General features: G+C 44.6%; 1 protein-coding gene across 1 annotated transcript in view; it reads right to left on the bottom strand.

Annotated features, from left to right (window-relative positions):
• Window positions 1-11,533: 11,533 nt before the first annotated feature.
• Window positions 11,534-18,075, bottom strand: part of LOC311248991 (peroxidasin-like) — a 36,209-nt gene continuing 29,667 nt past the window's right edge. The window contains 3 exon segments of the mRNA XM_084338238.1: window positions 11,534-15,988; window positions 17,464-17,481; window positions 17,483-17,578. Of these exon segments, the coding sequence (XP_084194364.1) occupies window positions 15,845-15,988; window positions 17,464-17,481; window positions 17,483-17,578 (258 nt within the window). The 3' untranslated portion in view covers window positions 11,534-15,844.

Consider the following 18,075-nt stretch of genomic DNA (forward strand, 5'->3'; position numbering starts at 1 on the left):
TGCATTTAATGTGTATGACCGTCAGTCGACATTGGATTAAGGAAAACTTACCAACTGGATTGCTCTCTGGATCGGTTTGCTGAACAACAACAATGGCCTGCTGAGGACCAGATCTCGGCCCGCGCAAGGAAGGGGGGAGACGGCGAGGAAGGAGAGCAGGCGTCCGGAGCAGACTGAGATCCAGGAGGCACAAAACGCCATTGCCCAGCATATTGTTGGCCAATGTGCAATCAATCGAAAATAAACTGGATGACATCAGAGCAAGGATCGAATTCCAAAGAGACATTAGAGACTGTAATGTTCTCTGCTTCACCGAGACGTGGCTGACGCCGGACGTCCCAAAATCACGCCATTCAACCGGCCGATCACTTCTTCATTCACCGAAAGGATCGCACAGAAGAATCCGGAAAAAAGCGGGGAGGTGGAATAGCCTTCATGTTGAATAACAATTGGTGTGATCCAGGCAACGTGAAGGAGCTTTCAAACCACTGCTCCCCAAACCTGGAGTATATATCCATCAAGTGCCGACCATTCTTCCTCCCGAGAGAATTAACATCGGTCATTCTGATCGTAGTGTATATTCCCCCCCACGCAAACACAGGAGTCGCGCTGTCCATGCTTCACGACGAGGTAAACAAACTTCAAGCAGCTAACGTTGACGCTGCTATTGTGGTTGTGGGTGATTTTAATAGCGCTAATCTGAGAAAAGTGTTGCCAAATTTCTATCAGCATGTGACTTGTTCCACCAGAGGCGAAAATATTTTAGACCATTGCTACTCGCAATTTAAGAGCGGGTACAAGTCTCAAGCTGCTAGTCCTTTCGGCAAGTCAGATCATGACGCCATCTTCCTTCTTCCGGAGTACAGACAAAATCTCAAGCGCGCCCCTGTAGTATCGTGAGAGGTTAAGCGCTGGACTGTGGAGTCGGTGGAGACGCTCCAGTCTGCACTTGAATGTACAGAATGGAGTGTGTTCCGCGACAACACAGATAATATTAATGACTACACGGGTCGGGAAACAGTGCTGGACTTTGTTTGTACTTTGGTAGAAGAAACAATCCCCTCTACCACAATTAGAGTTTACCCAAACCAAAAGCCCTGGGTGGACAAATCCGTCTGTGAAGCTCTGAAAGCGTGCACCTCAGCATACAATGCCGGGCTTGTGACAGGCAACATGAATGACCACAAGGTGGCGAGATACAACGTAAGGAGGGCAGTAATAGAGGCAAAAAAGCTCTACAGGGATAAAATTGAACTTCAATATGAACAGGCTGACTCTAGAGCAGACCTGGGCATTGTACGGCCCGCGGGCCAAATACGGCCCGCGGGATGATTCTGACCGGCCCGCAAAAGATTACATCATAATTTTAAATTATTAAATAATAATAATTTATTTTATTATTTACATTTTCTTTCCATGTCAATGTTCACACGCACAATATACGCTTACCTAGGATTTTACTTGATTCAACAACAAAGCAGTCGGGGCAATGGCAAGCCAAAAACTGTCAAAAGTGTGGTTATTTGAAGTTTGGATTTTTTTTTCACAACTGAGGTAGGTAGATTACATTTTTAGAGACTAAAGTACAGAAAAAAGGTACCGTTGGGTACCGGTATCGATTCACAGGTACCGGTACCGTATCGGTTCAAATGTGAACGGTACCCATCCCTACTGAGCACACAACTGCAGGGCAAGGTCATTTTTGCTCATGAAATGCATAGCCATGTGAAAGCCTTCATGACAAAGTTGCAATTAATTTCAAGGCAACTACGTAGGCAGCAACAATCTCGAACACATGAAAACCCTGAAAGAAGTCAAACCATCAGATGATCACCGGCACAGGTACTCATCCATGTTAGGAGAGGAGAACTGCATGATGAATTTTCAAGGCGTTTTCAAGATTTTAAAAAGGTTGAGGATGAAATGCAGCTGGTTTCCTCTCCCTTTACCTGCAGTGTTGATAGTGCACCCACTGATGTTCAGCTTGAACTCATTGACCTGCAGTCTGATTCACTACTGAAAGAGCACTTTAAGTCAGCATCACTGCTAGAGTTCTACTCTGCTCTCAAGGAGGAGAACTTTCCAAACATGGGGAGACATGCTCAGAAGATGTTGGTTCTCTTTGGATCCACCTACATATGTGAACAGACATTCTCAGTCATGAAGTTTACCAAATCCAGGTACAGATCCTCTCTCACTGATGAACATGTCAGCTGTGCTTCGCATCTCCACCTCAGACATTCAACCTGACTTCGATGGACTTGTTAAAGCTCAAAAGAGACTGGATTTCTCACACTGAATGAAAAAAAAACTGAAGAACACTAAAATGTGGGAATATAACAAGTGAAATGGGACACTTGATCCCTTTCTTTTTTCTGCATAGTACAAAAAAAGAACTGAAGAACACTAAAATGTGGAAATATAACAAGTGAAATGGGACACATGATCTTTTTCTTTTGCACAGTTCTGAAAACATTAAATGTAAAGTAAAAAAGGCTAGAAAACTGGGACACTTTTCTTTACACAGTTACACAGTTCAGTGACATGTCTTGTTTATTTTAGCTACAAAGATGATGTGATGTCTTTAGAAATCTAAGAAAAGCCTTGTTTCAATAGTATATGAAACTCAAAATGCCCTTTGTTATTAATGTGACTGAAAATGAGTTAAATGTTTCACATTTTGTTTATCATTATTATTATTTATCATTTTGGAAATTCTATTTGAATAAATTATATTTTTGAAAGCTAACCTCACCTTTTAATTGCCAAATAATAACATACACTCTTACCACCGGTCAAAACAATGCCATTTACTGCTTTTTATATAGAAATAAAATATATTATGCATAATTGAGTTCGGAATTTTGGCCCGGCCCTCCAAATTATTTTTAGTTGCTCATTTGGCCCCCTGGGAAAAATAATTGCCCACCCCTGCTCTAGAGGTATGTGGCAGGGCCTCAGAACGATGACAGATTACAAAGGCACTCTCCATGTTCTCTCTACTGTTCTCTCTGTTGTTCTCTCTGTTGTTCTCTCTGCTGTTCTCTCTACTGTTGTCTCTGTTGTTCTCTCTGTTGTTCTCTCTACTGTTGTCTCTGTTGTTCTCTCTGTTGTTCTCTCTGTTGTTCTCTCTACTGTTCTCACTGCTGTTCTCTCTACTGTTCTCTCTGTTGTTCTCTCTGTTGTTCTCTCTACTGTTCTCTCTGTTGTTATCTCTACTGTTCTCTCTGCTGTTCTCTCTGTTGTTCTCTCTACTGTTCTCTCTGTTGTTCTCTCTACTGTTCTCTCTGTTGTTCTCTCTACTGTTCTCTCTGTTGTTCTCTCTACTGTTCTCTCTGTTGTTCTCTCTACTGTTCTCTCTGTTGTTCTCTCTACTGTTCTCTCTGTTGTTCTCTCTACTGTTCTCTCTGTTGTTCTCTCTGTTGTTCTCTCCACTGTTCTCTCTACTGTTCTCTCTGTTGTTCTCTCTACTGTTCTCTCTACTGTTCTCTCTGTTGTTCTCTCTGTTGTTCTCTCTACTGTTCTCTCTGTTGTTCTCTCTGTTGTTCTCTCTGTTGTTCTCTCTGTTGTTCTCTCTACTGTTCTCTCTACTGTTCTCTCTGTTGTTCTCTCTACTGTTCTCTCTGTTGTTCTCTCTGTTGTTCTCTCTACTGTTCTCTCTGTTGTTCTCTCTACTGTTCTCTCTACTGTTCTCTCTGTTGTTCTCTCTGTTGTTCTCTCTACTGTTCTCTCTACTGTTCTCTCTGTTGTTCTCTCTACTGTTCTCTCTGTTGTTCTCTCTACTGTTCTCTCTACTGTTCTCTCTGTTGTTCTCTCTGTTGTTCTCTCTACTGTTCTCTCTACTGTTCTCTCTGTTGTTCTCTCAGCTGTTCTCTCTGTTGTTCTCTCTACTGTTCTCTCAGCTGTTCTCTCTGCTGTTCTCTCTGTTGTTCTCTCTACTGTTCTCTCTACTGTTCTCTCTGTTGTTCTCTCTGTTCTCTCTGTTGTTCTCTCTACTGTTCTCTCTGTTGTTCTCTCTCTCTCTCTGTTGTTCTCTCTCTCTCTCTGTTGTTCTCTCTACTGTTCTCTCTGCTGTTCTCTCTGTTGTTCTCTCTGCTGTTCTCTGTTCTTCTCTCTGTTCTTCTCTCTGTTGTTCTCTCTGTTGTTCTCTCTGTTGTTCTCTCTGTTGTTCTCTCTGTTGTTATCTCTGTTGTTCTCTCTACGGTTCTCTCTGTTGTTCTCTCTGCTGTTCTCTCTGTTGTTCTCTCTGTTGTTCTCTCTGTTGTTCTCTCTGTTGTTCTCTCTGCTGTTCTCTCTGTTGTTCTCTCAGCTGTTCTCTCTGTTGTTCTCTCTACTGTTCTCTCAGCTGTTCTCTCTGTTGTTCTCTCTACTGTTCTCTCAGCTGTTCTCTCTGTTGTTCTCTATACTGTTCTCTCTGTTGTTCTCTCTGTTGTTCTCTCTACTGTTCTCTCTGTTGTTCTCTCTACTGTTCTCTCTACTGTTCTCTCTGCTGTTCTCTCTACTGTTCTCTCTGTTGTTCTCTCTACTGTTCTCTCTACTGTTCTCTTTGTTCTCTCTACTGTTCTCTCTACTGTTCTCTCTGCTGTTCTCTCTACTGTTCTCTCTGTTGTTCTCTCTGTTGTTCTCTCTGTTGTTCTCTCTACTGTTCTCTCTGCTGTTCTCTCTGTTGTTCTCTCTGCTGTTCTCTCTACTGTTCTCTCTGTTGTTCTCTCTACTGTTCTCTTTGTTCTTCTCTCTGCTGTTCTCTCTACTGTTCGCTCTACTGTTCTCTCTGTTGTTCTCTCTACTGTTCTCTCTGTTGGTCTCTCTGTTGTTCTCTCTGCTGTTCTCTCTGTTGTTCTCTCTGTTGTTCTCTCTGCTGTTCTCTGTTGTTCTCTGTTGTTCTCTCTACTGTTCTCTCTGTTGTTCTCTCTACTGTTCTCTCTGTTGTTCTCTCTGCTGTTCTCTCTGCTGTTCTCTCTACTGTTCTCTCTGTTGTTCTCTCTGTTGTTCTCTGTTGTTCTCTCTACTGTTCTCTCTGTTGTTCTCTCTACTGTTCTCTCTGTTGTTCTCTCTGTTGGTCTCTCTACTGTTCTCTCTGTTGTTCTCTCTGCTGTTCTCTGTTGTTCTCTCTACTGTTCTCTCTGTTGTTCTCTCTACTGTTCTCTCTGCTGTTCTCTCTACTGTTCTCTCTGTTGTTCTATCTACTGTTCTCTCTGTTGTTCTCTCTACTGTTCTCTCTTTGTTATCTCTGTTGTTCTCTCTGCTGTTCTCTCTACTGTTCTCTCTTTGTTCTCTGTTGTTCTCTCTGTTGTTCTCTCTACTGTTCTCTCTGTTGTTCTCTCTGTTGTTCTCTCTGCTGTTCTCTCTGTTGTTCTCTCTACTGTTCTCTCTGTTGTTCTCTCTGTTGTTCTCTCTGTTGTTCTCTCTACTGTTCTCTCTGTTGTTCTCTCTACTGTTCTCTCTGTTGTTCTCTCTGTTGTTCTCTCTACTGTTCTCTCTGTTGTTCTCTCTACTGTTCTCTCTGTTGTTCTCTCTGCTGTTCTCTCTGTTGTTCTCTCTGTTGTTCTCTCTACTGTTCTCTCTGTTGTTCTCTCTACTGTTCTCTCTACTGTTCTCTCTGTTGTTCTCTCTACTGTTCTCTCTACTGTTCTCTCTGTTGTTCTCTCTGTTGTTCTCTCTACTGTTCTCTCTACTGTTCTCTCTGTTGTTCTCTCTACTGTTCTCTCTACTGTTCTCTCTACTGTTCTCTCTGTTGTTCTCTCTACTGTTCTCTCTACTGTTCTCTCTACTGTTCTCTCTACTGTTCTCTCTGTTGTTCTCTCTACTGTTCTCTCTGTTGTTCTCTCTACTGTTCTCTCTACTGTTCTCTCTGTTGTTCTCTCTGTTGTTCTCTCTACTGTTCTCTCTACTGTTCTCTCTACTGTTCTCTCTGTTGTTCTCTCTACTGTTCTCTCTACTGTTCTCTCTGTTGTTCTCTCTACTGTTCTCTCTGTTGTTCTCTCTACTGTTCTCTCTACTGTTCTCTCTACTGTTCTCTCTACTGTTATCTCTGTTGTTCTCTCTGTTGTTCTCTCTACTGTTCTCTCTACTGTTCTCTCTGTTGTTATCTCTACTGTTCTCTCTACTGTTCTCTCTGTTGTTCTCTCTGCTGTTCTCTCTACTGTTCTCTCTGTTGTTCTCTCTGCTGTTCTCTCTGTTGTTCTCTCTACTGTTCTCTCTGTTGTTCTCTCTACTGTTCTCTCTGTTGTTCTCTCTAATGTTCTCTCTACTGTTCTCTCCGTTGTTCTCTCTACTGTTCTCTCTGCTGTTCTCTCTGTTGTTCTCTCTACTGTTCTCTCTGTTGTTCTCTCTACTGTTCTCTCTGTTGTTCTCTCTACTGTTATCTCTACTGTTCTCTCTGTTGTTCTCTCTGTTGTTCTCTCTACTGTTCTCTCTACTGTTCTCTCTGTTGTTCTCTCTACTGTTCTCTCTACTGTTCTCTCTACTGTTCTCTCTGTTGTTCTCTCTGTTGTTCTCTCTACTGTTCTCTCTACTGTTCTCTCTGTTGTTCTCTCTACTGTTCTCTCTGTTGTTCTCTCTACTGTTCTCTCTGTTGTTCTCTCTACTGTTCTCTCTGTTGTTCTCTCTACTGTTCTCTCTACTGTTCTCTCTGTTGTTCTCTCTGCTGTTCTCTCTGTTGTTCTCTCTACTGTTCTCTCTGTTGTTCTCTCTACTGTTCTCTCTACTGTTCTCTCTGTTGTTCTCTCTACTGTTCTCTCTACTGTTCTCTCTGTTGTTCTCTCTACTGTTATCTCTACTGTTCTCTCTGTTGTTCTCTCTGTTGTTCTCTCTGCTGTTCTCTCTGTTGTTCTCTCTGTTGTTCTCTCTACTGTTCTCTCTGTTGTTCTCTCTGTTGTTCTCTCTGTTGTTCTCTCTACTGTTCTCTCTACTGTTCTCTCTACTGTTCTCTCTGCTGTTCTCTCTGTTGTTCTCTCTGTTCTCTCTACTGTTCTCTCTACTGTTCTCTCTACTGTTCTCTCTGTTGTTCTCTCTGTTGTTCTCTCGACTGTTCTCTCTGTTGTTCTCTCTGCTGTTCTCTCTACTGTTCTCTCTGTTGTTCTCTCTACTGTTCTCTCTGTTGTTCTCTCTACTGTTCTCTCTGCTGTTCTCTCTGTTGTTCTCTCTGTTCTCTCTACTGTTCTCTCTACTGTTCTCTCTACTGTTCTCTCTGTTGTTCTCTCTGTTGTTCTCTCGACTGTTCTCTCTGTTGTTCTCTCTGCTGTTCTCTCTGTTGTTCTCTCTACTGTTCTCTCTGTTGTTCTCTCTACTGTTCTCTCTACTGTTCTCTCTGTTGTTCTCTCTACTGTTCTCTCTACTGTTCTCTCTGTTGTTCTCTCTGTTGTTCTCTCTACTGTTCTCTCTACTGTTCTCTCTGTTGTTCTCTCTACTGTTCTCTCTACTGTTCTCTCTACTGTTCTCTCTGTTGTTCTCTCTACTGTTCTCTCTACTGTTCTCTCTACTGTTCTCTCTACTGTTCTCTCTGTTGTTCTCTCTACTGTTCTCTCTGTTGTTCTCTCTACTGTTCTCTCTACTGTTCTCTCTGTTGTTCTCTCTGTTGTTCTCTCTACTGTTCTCTCTACTGTTCTCTCTACTGTTCTCTCTGTTGTTCTCTCTACTGTTCTCTCTACTGTTCTCTCTGTTGTTCTCTCTACTGTTCTCTCTGTTGTTCTCTCTACTGTTCTCTCTACTGTTCTCTCTACTGTTCTCTCTACTGTTCTCTCTGTTGTTCTCTCTGTTGTTCTCTCTACTGTTCTCTCTACTGTTCTCTCTGTTGTTATCTCTACTGTTCTCTCTACTGTTCTCTCTGTTGTTCTCTCTGCTGTTCTCTCTACTGTTCTCTCTGTTGTTCTCTCTGCTGTTCTCTCTGTTGTTCTCTCTACTGTTCTCTCTGTTGTTCTCTCTACTGTTCTCTCTGTTGTTCTCTCTAATGTTCTCTCTACTGTTTTCTCCGTTGTTCTCTCTACTGTTCTCTCTGCTGTTCTCTCTGTTGTTCTCTCTACTGTTCTCTCTGTTGTTCTCTCTACTGTTCTCTCTGTTGTTCTCTCTACTGTTATCTCTACTGTTCTCTCTGTTGTTCTCTCTGTTGTTCTCTCTACTGTTCTCTCTACTGTTCTCTCTGTTGTTCTCTCTACTGTTCTCTCTACTGTTCTCTCTACTGTTCTCTCTGTTGTTCTCTCTGTTGTTCTCTCTACTGTTCTCTCTACTGTTCTCTCTGTTGTTCTCTCTACTGTTCTCTCTGTTGTTCTCTCTACTGTTCTCTCTGTTGTTCTCTCTACTGTTCTCTCTGTTGTTCTCTCTACTGTTCTCTCTACTGTTCTCTCTGTTGTTCTCTCTGCTGTTCTCTCTGTTGTTCTCTCTACTGTTCTCTCTGTTGTTCTCTCTACTGTTCTCTCTACTGTTCTCTCTGTTGTTCTCTCTACTGTTCTCTCTACTGTTCTCTCTGTTGTTCTCTCTACTGTTATCTCTACTGTTCTCTCTGTTGTTCTCTCTGTTGTTCTCTCTGCTGTTCTCTCTGTTGTTCTCTCTGTTGTTCTCTCTACTGTTCTCTCTGTTGTTCTCTCTGTTGTTCTCTCTGTTGTTCTCTCTACTGTTCTCTCTACTGTTCTCTCTACTGTTCTCTCTGCTGTTCTCTCTGTTGTTCTCTCTGTTCTCTCTACTGTTCTCTCTACTGTTCTCTCTACTGTTCTCTCTGTTGTTCTCTCTGTTGTTCTCTCGACTGTTCTCTCTGTTGTTCTCTCTGCTGTTCTCTCTACTGTTCTCTCTGTTGTTCTCTCTACTGTTCTCTCTGTTGTTCTCTCTACTGTTCTCTCTGCTGTTCTCTCTGTTGTTCTCTCTGTTCTCTCTACTGTTCTCTCTACTGTTCTCTCTACTGTTCTCTCTGTTGTTCTCTCTGTTGTTCTCTCGACTGTTCTCTCTGTTGTTCTCTCTGCTGTTCTCTCTGTTGTTCTCTCTACTGTTCTCTCTGTTGTTCTCTCTACTGTTCTCTCTGTTGTTCTCTCTACTGTTCTCTCTGTTGTTCTCTCTGCTGTTCTCTCTGCTGTTCTCTCTGCTGTTCTCTACTGTTCTCTCTGTTGTTCTCTCTGCTGTTCTCTCTGCTGTTCTCTCTGTTCTCTCTACTGTTCTCTCTGTTGTTCTCTCTGTTGTTCTCTCTGTTGTTCTCTCTACTGTTCTCTCTACTGTTCTCTCTGCTGTTCTCTCTGTTGTTCTCTCTACTGTTCTCTCTACTGTTCTCTCTGTTGTTCTCTCTGCTGTTCTCTCTGCTGTTCTCTCTGTTGTTCTCTCTACTGTTCTCTCTGTTGTTCTCTCTACTGTTCTCTCTGTTGTTCTCTCTACTGTTCTCTCTACTGTTCTCTCTGTTGTTCTCTCTACTGTTCTCTCTACTGTTCTCTCTACTGTTCTCTCTGTTATTCTCTCTGTTGTTCTCTCTGTTGTTCTCTCTACTGTTCTCTCTGTTGTTCTCTCTACTGTTCTCTCTGTTGTTCTCTCTGTTGTTCTCTCTACTGTTCTCTCTGTTGTTCTCTCTGTTGTTCTCTCTACTGTTCTCTCTGTTGTTCTCTCTGTTGTTCTCTCTACTGTTCTCTCTGTTGTTCTCTCTGTTGTTCTCTCTACTGTTCTCTCTGTTGTTCTCTCTACTGTTCTCTCTGTTATTCTCTCTACTGTTCTCTCTGTTGTTCTCTCTGTTCTCTCTGTTGTTCTCTCTATTGTTCTCTCTGTTGTTCTCTCTGTTGTTCTCTCTGTTGTTCTCTCTACTGTTCTCTCTACTGTTCTCTCTGTTGTTCTCTCTGTTGTTCTCTCTACTGTTCTCTCTACTGTTCTCTCTGCTGTTCTCTCTGTTGTTCTCTCTACTGTTCTCTCTGTTGTTCTCTCTACTGTTCTCTCTGTTGTTCTCTCTACTGTTCTCTCTGTTGTTCTCTCTGCTGTTCTCTCTGTTGTTCTCTCTGTTGTTCTCTCTACTGTTCTCTCTGTTGTTCTCTCTACTGTTCTCTCTGTTGTTCTCTCTACTGTTCTCTCTGTTGTTCTCTCTACTGTTCTCTCTACTGTTCTCTCTACTGTTCTCTCTGTTGTTCTCTCTACTGTTCTCTCTACTGTTCTCTCTGTTGTTCTCTCTACTGTTCTCTCTACTGTTCTCTCTACTGTTCTCTCTACTGTTCTCTCTGTTGTTCTCTCTACTGTTCTCTCTGTTGTTCTCTCTGTTGTTCTCTCTACTGTTCTCTCTGTTGTTCTCTCTGCTGTTCTCTCTGCTGTTCTCTCTACTGTTCTCTCTGTTGTTCTCTCTACTGTTCTCTCTGTTGTTCTCTCTGCTGTTCTCTCTACTGTTCTCTCTGTTGTTCTCTCTGTTGTTCTCTACTGTTCTCTCTACTGTTCTCTCTGTTGTTCTCTCTACTGTTCTCTCTGCTGTTCTCTCTGTTGTTCTCTCTGTTGTTCTCTCTACTGTTCTCTCTACTGTTCTCTCTGCTGTTCTCTCTACTGTTCTCTCTGTTGTTCTCTCTGTTGTTCTCTCTGTTGTTCTCTCTACTGTTCTCTCTGTTGTTCTCTCTACTGTTCTCTCTACTGTTCTCTCTGTTGTTCTCTCTGTTGTTCTCTCTACTGTTCTCTCTACTGTTCTCTCTGTTGTTCTCTCTACTGTTCTCTCTGTTGTTCTCTCTACTGTTCTCTCTGTTGTTCTCTCTACTGTTCTCTCTGTTGTTCTCTCTGCTGTTCTCTCTGTTGTTCTCTCTACTGTTCTCTGTTGTTCTCTCTACTGTTCTCTCTGTTGTTCTCTCTGCTGTTCTCTCTGCTGTTCTCTCTACTGTTCTCTCTGTTGTTCTCTCTACTGTTCTCTCTGTTGTTCTCTCTACTGTTCTCTCTGTTGTTCTCTCTGTTGTTCTCTCTGCTGTTCTCTCTGCTGTTCTCTCTACTGTTCTCTCTGTTGTTCTCTCTGTTGTTCTCTACTGTTCTCTCTACTGTTCTCTCTGCTGTTCTCTCTGTTGTTCTCTCTGTTGTTCTCTCTGTTGTTCTCTCTACTGTTCTCTCTGCTGTTCTCTCTGTTGTTCTCTCTACTGTTCTCTCTGTTGTTCTCTCTACTGTTCTCTCTGTTGTTCTCTCTGTTGTTCTCTCTACTGTTCTCTCTGTTGTTCTCTCTACTGTTCTCTCTGTTGTTCTCTCTACTGTTCTCTGTTGTGTTCTCTGTTGTTCTCTCTACTGTTCTCTCTACTGTTCTCTCTACTGTTCTCTCTGTTGTTCTCTCTGTTGTTCTCTCTGTTGTTATCTCTGTTGTTCTCTCTCTCTGTTGTTCTCTCTCTCTCTCTGTTGCTCTCTCTGTTCTCTCTCTCTCTGACTGGGGGTTGAGGTAATTCGCTCTTGGCTCATGAATGGAAGAGAATAGTGAACTGGTTGGTCATAAATATCTTGTCCTGAAACTACGTTTAATAACTTTTCCACATCTGGTCTGATAAATTCATTCTCACAAGACTTTGTGAAGAACGTTTCTCTAGATAGCGTGGGGAAAAGAACAGGCATGAAACGGTGCGTCTGTATTTCAAATGTGGCCTTTTTTTATTATCATCATCATCATCATCATCATCATCGTTATTATTATTATTGTCAAGAGGCATACATTACAGTGCAAACAATTCTTTGGCAAACGTACAATACAAATGTCAGATAGGTACTAGATCCACTTTGATCACTCGTTAGGGGACAGTGTTGGCGTGGGAGCGTGTTCAGTCTCGCAGGGCTGTGGGGTGAGAGGGGGGGGGGCTGCCGATGCAGAGGAAGTGAGGTCACAGTGCTTTGGCAGCCTAACCTCGGGACAACATTTGCACGCATGCACACAAACATACTCATTGACAGAGAGACACACACACACACACACACACACACACACACACACACACACACACACACACACACACACACACACACACACACACACACACACACACACACACACACACACACACACACACACACACACAAATGCATTTACACAATACACATTCCGTGAGATACACATGACATCATTCATACAGTACACACATCAAGAGATCTAGGGCTAAACAAAAACAGGATGAACACAGGAAGAGCCAGGAGTGACAGATATACGAGAGATACGGTTTGACAAGAGGAGAGGAGGAGGAGGAAGAGGGAACACATGCTTTGGCAGCTACAGATTCAGCCGTATTGGTGTGGTATGACACGGAGGTGTCGACACAGCTATGCGGCCCTGTGAACCCCCCCCCCCCCCCCTCCCACCCCCCCTGACATCCTCAGAGAACTCCCCCTGCGGAGAGACGCAGCGAGGAACGCCGTGTTTTCCGGCTTTACGACAGGGCGCCTCCTCCGCACGTAACCGCAGGAGGAAAACAATGGAGAGACGAGGCTACAGCTGCAGCTGCTAAACGAACAATTAGGAGGAACAGAAAACTAGAGAGAGAAAAGAAAAAACACGTCTTGTGTTTCACCGGGCGGCCCGGTGCATGGGGGTTTGAACCTGTGGCGTGTCTCTCCACGCATCGTACGGCAAAACGTGTAAGACCAGTCAATGGGACGTGAACGGGAATTATTAATCCACGTAGCCCGCTTGTGCCAACCATAGCGGAGAGAGAGCTTTAGACCGGAGGGTTGTTTTGATTGACATTAATTCCAGCACCCCCCTCCCCCCCCCCCCTCTCATATGGCTTACATTATAACGAGCTCGGGTCAGTGGGGTGAGAGAGAGCTGCACTTCACACACGCTCGGCCCCCACATGACGTCACCCCCGGCCTCGCAGCCCCCCGCCCACCGGGTGGGGAAATGTGAGCCGGCGAGGCTTTTATACCCCGAGACATCGCTAACAACTCACCCCTCTCGCCCCCGGGGGCTGCTGCTCAGAACCCAGCGTCACATGTCCAAGCAGAGAGAGAGAGAGAGAGAGAGAGAGAGAGAGAGAGAGAGAGAGAGAGAGAGAGAGAGAGAGAGAGAGAGAGAGAGAGAGAGAGAGAGAGTGAGAGAGACATGTATGAGCCAGAGAGCCTCTGCAAAGGAATGCGTGCAGAGCGTGTCCTTGTATAAACTAGAGAGGGAAGGCTGTGGGTCGTGAGAACAGCAGAGAGAACAGTGGGGAGGACAACAGAGAGAACATGTAGAGAGAACAACAGAGATAACATGTAGAGAGAACAACAGAGAGAACAACAGAGAGAACAACAGAGAGAACAACAGAGAGAACAGTAGAGAGAACAACATAGAGAACATGTAGAGAGAACAACAGAGAAAACAACAGAGAGACCAGTGGAGAGAACAACAGAGATACCAGTGGAGAGAACAACAGAGATACCAGTGGAGAGAACAACAGAGATACCAGTAGAGAGAACAACATAGATACCAGTAGAGAGAACAACATAGAGACCAGTAGAGAGAACAACAGAGAGACCAGTAGAGAGAACATCAGAGAGAACAGTAGAGAGAACAACATATACCAGTGGAGAGAACATCAGAGAGAACAGTAGAGAGAACAACAGAGAGAACAGTAGAGAGAACAGAGAGAACAACATAGAGAACAGCAGAAAGAACAACAGAGAGAACAGACCTATAGATCAAAAGCAGCCGCCCTTCAATTATGCATATGTCTAGAAGACAAGAGCCCGAGAGGACATTAGGGACACAGGCTGTAGGAGACAAGAGGCCCAGAGGACATTAGGGACACAGGCTGTAGGAGACAAGAGGCCCAGAGGACATTAGGGACACAGGCTGTAGGAGACAAGAGGCCGAGAGGACATTAGGGACACAGGCTGTAGGAGACAAGAGGCCGAGAGGACATTAGGGACACAGGCTGTAGGAGACAAGAGGCCGAGAGGACATTAGGGACACAGGCTGTAGGAGACAAGAGGCCCAGAGGACATTAGGGACACAGGCTGTAGGAGACAAGAGGCCGAGAGGACATTAGGGACACAGGCTGTAGGAGACAAGAGGCCGAGAGGACATTAGGGACACAGGCTGTAGAGGAGACAAGAGGCCGAGAGGACATTAGGGACACAGGGTGTAGGAGACAAGAGCCCGAGAGGACATTAGGGACACAGGCTGTAGGAGACAAGAGGCCGAGAGGACATTAGGGACACAGGCTGTAGGAGACAAGAGGCCGAGAGGACATTAGGGACACAGGCTGTAGGAGACAAGAGGCCGAGAGGACATTAGGGACACAGGCTGTAGGAGACAAGAGGCCGAGAGGACATTAGGGACACAGGCTGTAGAGGACAAGAGGCCGAGAGGACATTAGGGACACAGGCTGTAGGAGACAAGAGGCCGAGAGGACATTAGGGACACAGGCTGTAGGAGACAAGAGGCCGAGAGGACATTAGGGACACAGGCTGTAGAGGAGACAAGAGGCCGAGAGGACATTAGGGACACAGGCTGTAGGAGACAAGAGGCCGAGAGGACATTAGGGACACAGGCTGTAGGAGACAAGAGGCCGAGAGGACATTAGGGACACAGGCTGTAGGAGACAAGAGGCCGAGAGGACATTAGGGACACAGGCTGTAGGAGACAAGAGGCCGAGAGGACATTAGGGACACAGGCTGTAGGAGACAAGAGGCCGAGAGGACATTATTAGGGACATTAGTGGGTGAGATTGCTGTGGCAGTGTGAGCAGTTAGTACCAAATGTTACATCCTGACCTCTTATCAACATTCATGCAGATTCCCCTGTATATATATATATATATATATAAACACTATGACGCAATATTTAAGGTTATAAAATCATGACTTGGGCTTCAGGATAGTGATGAGAACAACAGTTGTAAGAGAAAGGGATCAAAATAGTGGTAAGAGAAAGGGATTTTTTTTCCGCTGCTTTTTGAAAGCAAAATGAGACTTTGAGAAGAGCACATGGTTGTGCGGGCTGGTTAAGTGGGCCCACCTCACTCCAGTTTGTTTAGAGAAGCTCAGCGACCAGGGCCAGCAAATACATAAATCCCAGATGCGTGTTTTAACAAACAAGTTGTAAGTGGAGAGAGAGTAGCAATATTCAGTAGACGTTATTTTTTTTTTTTTGCATTACAAAAGTTTTCCTAGGGCTTCACATTATCTTCATATGTAATCAGTTGATACAAAAAAGGGAGGAAAAAAAAGATATTTCATAATATGATATAAAGCACCTTGACGTAAGAAGCTGACGTAGCTATTCATAAAAATGTCTTTTAGAGTGAATAAAAAAAGATTCTCTCGATTGTGATGATTTACCACGAAAAAGGCATATAATGAGTGTACTATATATAGGTTGCTTTGCATAATGTTAAACAAAACAAAACAATACTTTGAAGGTTTGTATTTACTGACTAAAGAGGGGTAAAATAGCACCATCTCTATCCTGAGAAAGCTTTGTGAGACAACAAAATGGCCGCCGCCTTCCCGCCTTTTCTTGACTTTCCTCTCCCGCTCGACTCCGGGGGGAAGGGGGGGGGTTTAGTCACCACGTGTTAATCGCAGGGGTTTGTACACAGTGGCTGGTGACACGTAAGAAGTCCCAGCGAGGAGAGAGGAGTCTGTCCGTTTGGTCTTCGATCCACCCGTTCATTTCCATTCCATCCGTTTGGAAATAGATCCATAATAGTGACTGCTGGTTCGTTGCCGGTGGGTTTCAAACCGAGCGTCAGGCTATTGGCCCTTAAAACAAAAAAAGATTAAAAAAAAAATCTAATAAAATGAGGCAATTGGGTGCTGGTGGCTATAGTGTGGTAGCACACCTGGTGGCTATAGTGTGGTAGCACACCGTCAAGAGTCTCTCCCTCTTACTGTAGATGTGTGAGTGTGTGTTTCAGACACTAGGGGCATGTCGGGGAGGGGAGAAGGGGGGGGGTCCTGAGGGTTATGCGTGGTGGGTGCCGGTCTGGTGCCTGGTCTCCGCGCCAGATTTGTCGAGACACACCGGGCAGCAGGTGTTTTTTAGCTTGACGGGCTTCTGGCACTCTGCCGGCGGGCAGGACTCCACGAAACACGTCACCTGGGCGTCCTGGAGCAGAGAGAGAGAGACGGAGAGAGAGAGAGAGGGGGACGGAGAGAGCGAGAGAGAGAGACGGAGAGAGAGAGAGATGGGGACGGAGAGAGCGAGAGAGAGAACCTTTTATTTATTGTCTTTAAAGAGACAGAGGGAGAGAGATGAAGAAAAGAAAGAAAGAAAGAAAGAAAGAAAGAAAGAAAGAAAGAAAGAAAGAAAGAAAGAAAGAAAGAAAGAAAGAAAGAAAGAAAGAAAGAAAGAAAGAAAGAAAGAAAGAAAGAAAGAAAGAAAGAAAGAAAGAAAGAAAGAAAAAAGAAAGAAAGAAAGAAAGAAAGAAAGAAAGAAAGAAAAGAGGTAGAAAGAGAATGAAGAGCAAATGAGAGGAAAGTGGTGAGAGAGACAGACAGAGAGACAGACAGACACAGAGAGAGAGAGACAGAGAGAGAGAGAAAGATCACCTCTGCCAGCAATTGACTCAATCACACAGCTGTAGAGATGACGAGGTGAAAATAACACGCTCACACACACCTCAGTCTCACTCTGCCCTCAGTCTCACTCTGCCCTCAGTCTCACTCTGCCCTCAGTCTCAGTCTGCTCTCAGTCTCACTCTGCCCTCAGTCTCACTCTGCCCCCCTGTGTGTGTGTGTGTGTGTGTACCTGTGTGTCTCTCTGTGTGTGTGGGGTGGGTGGGTGTGTGGGTGTGTGCCTGTGTGAGTCTGTGTGTGGTGTGCCTGTGTCTGTGTGCCTGTGTGTGTGTGTGTGTGTGTGTGTGTGTATGTGTGTCTGTGTGTGTGTGTGTGTGTGTGTGTGAGTGTGTGTCTCTCTGTGTGTTTGTGTGTGTGTGTGTGTCTCTGTGTGTGTGGTGTGTGTGTGTGTGTGTCAGTCTCAGTCTGCCCTCAGTCTCACTCTGCCCTCAGTCTCACTCTGCCCTCACTGTGCTCTCAGTCTCACTCTGCCCTCAGTCTCACTCTGCCCTCACTCTGCCCCCCTGTGTGTGTGTGTGTGTGTGTGGGTGTGTGTGTGTGTACCTGTGTGTCTCTCTGTGTGTGTGGGTGGGTGTGTGTGTGTGTGTATGTGTACCTGTGTGTCTCTGTGTGTGTGTGTGTGTGTGTGTGTGTGTGTGTGTGTGTGTGTGTGTGTGTGGGTGTGTGCCTGTGTGGAGTCTGTGTGTGTGTGTCTGTGTGCCTGTGTGTGTGTGTGTGTGTGTGAGATTGTGTGTCTCTGTGTGTGAGTGTGTGTCTCTGTATGTGTGTGTCTCTGTGTGTGTGTGTGTGTGTGTGAGTGTGTGTGTGTGTGTTTCTCTGTGTGTGTGTGTGTGTGTGTGTGTGTGTGTGTGTGTGTGTCTCTGTGTGTGTGTGTGTGTGTGTGTGTGTGTTTCTCTGTGTGTGTGTGTGTGTGTGTGTGTGTGTGTGTGTGTCTCTGTGTGTGTGTGTGTGTGTGTGTGTGTGTGTGTGTGTGTGTGTGTGTGTGTGTGTGTGTGGTTAACCTACGCTGCATTCACAGGTGGTGCCAGGGGTCGCTGTTCCATCTCTCCCCGTCCGAGCGCTCGCGACTCTCGGAATCAGTGCAGTCTGTTTCACTCAGACGGGCTTCAAGTCTTTTAATCTGCACAACACACAAGGACAGACAGGTTCAGAAGGGACCCCTGGAGTCAATCATGCTAAGTCTTCTTAAGTGGTGTGTTTAAATTATTATTTTCTTTATTATTATTACAAACCCCACCAAGCAAATGGTGGTTAAAGCTAAAACAACAGGGACAAATACGTCAACACACTGTTCCAAACTGACAAACAGACACAAAAAAGCATTACGTCATTCATTTTCATGACCAAAGTGAACTAACAAGTGATGGATTGTGCCCGGCTAACCGCTTCCAGACTCCTTGACTCCGCCTCCTCCCATTAAAAGTGCACACACATAGAAATTGGGTAAATAGACTGGCCATTCCCACTCAGATCTACATTCTAGAATGGTATAATGTTTGAAGGTGGGGTTGTGGAAATCACTGCGGCTTCAGTTGCGTGAGACTGGGAAGCGAATACCATAGAAGTAGAATCAGTATTCAATGTCAAATCTATCTATTTCTGAAGAGGTCCTGCCTG

Source organism: Notolepis coatsorum (genome assembly GCF_963971535.1).
Source record: "Notolepis coatsorum genome assembly, chromosome: 2".
In the NCBI taxonomy this organism is placed as follows: domain Eukaryota; kingdom Metazoa; phylum Chordata; class Actinopteri; order Aulopiformes; family Paralepididae; genus Notolepis; species Notolepis coatsorum.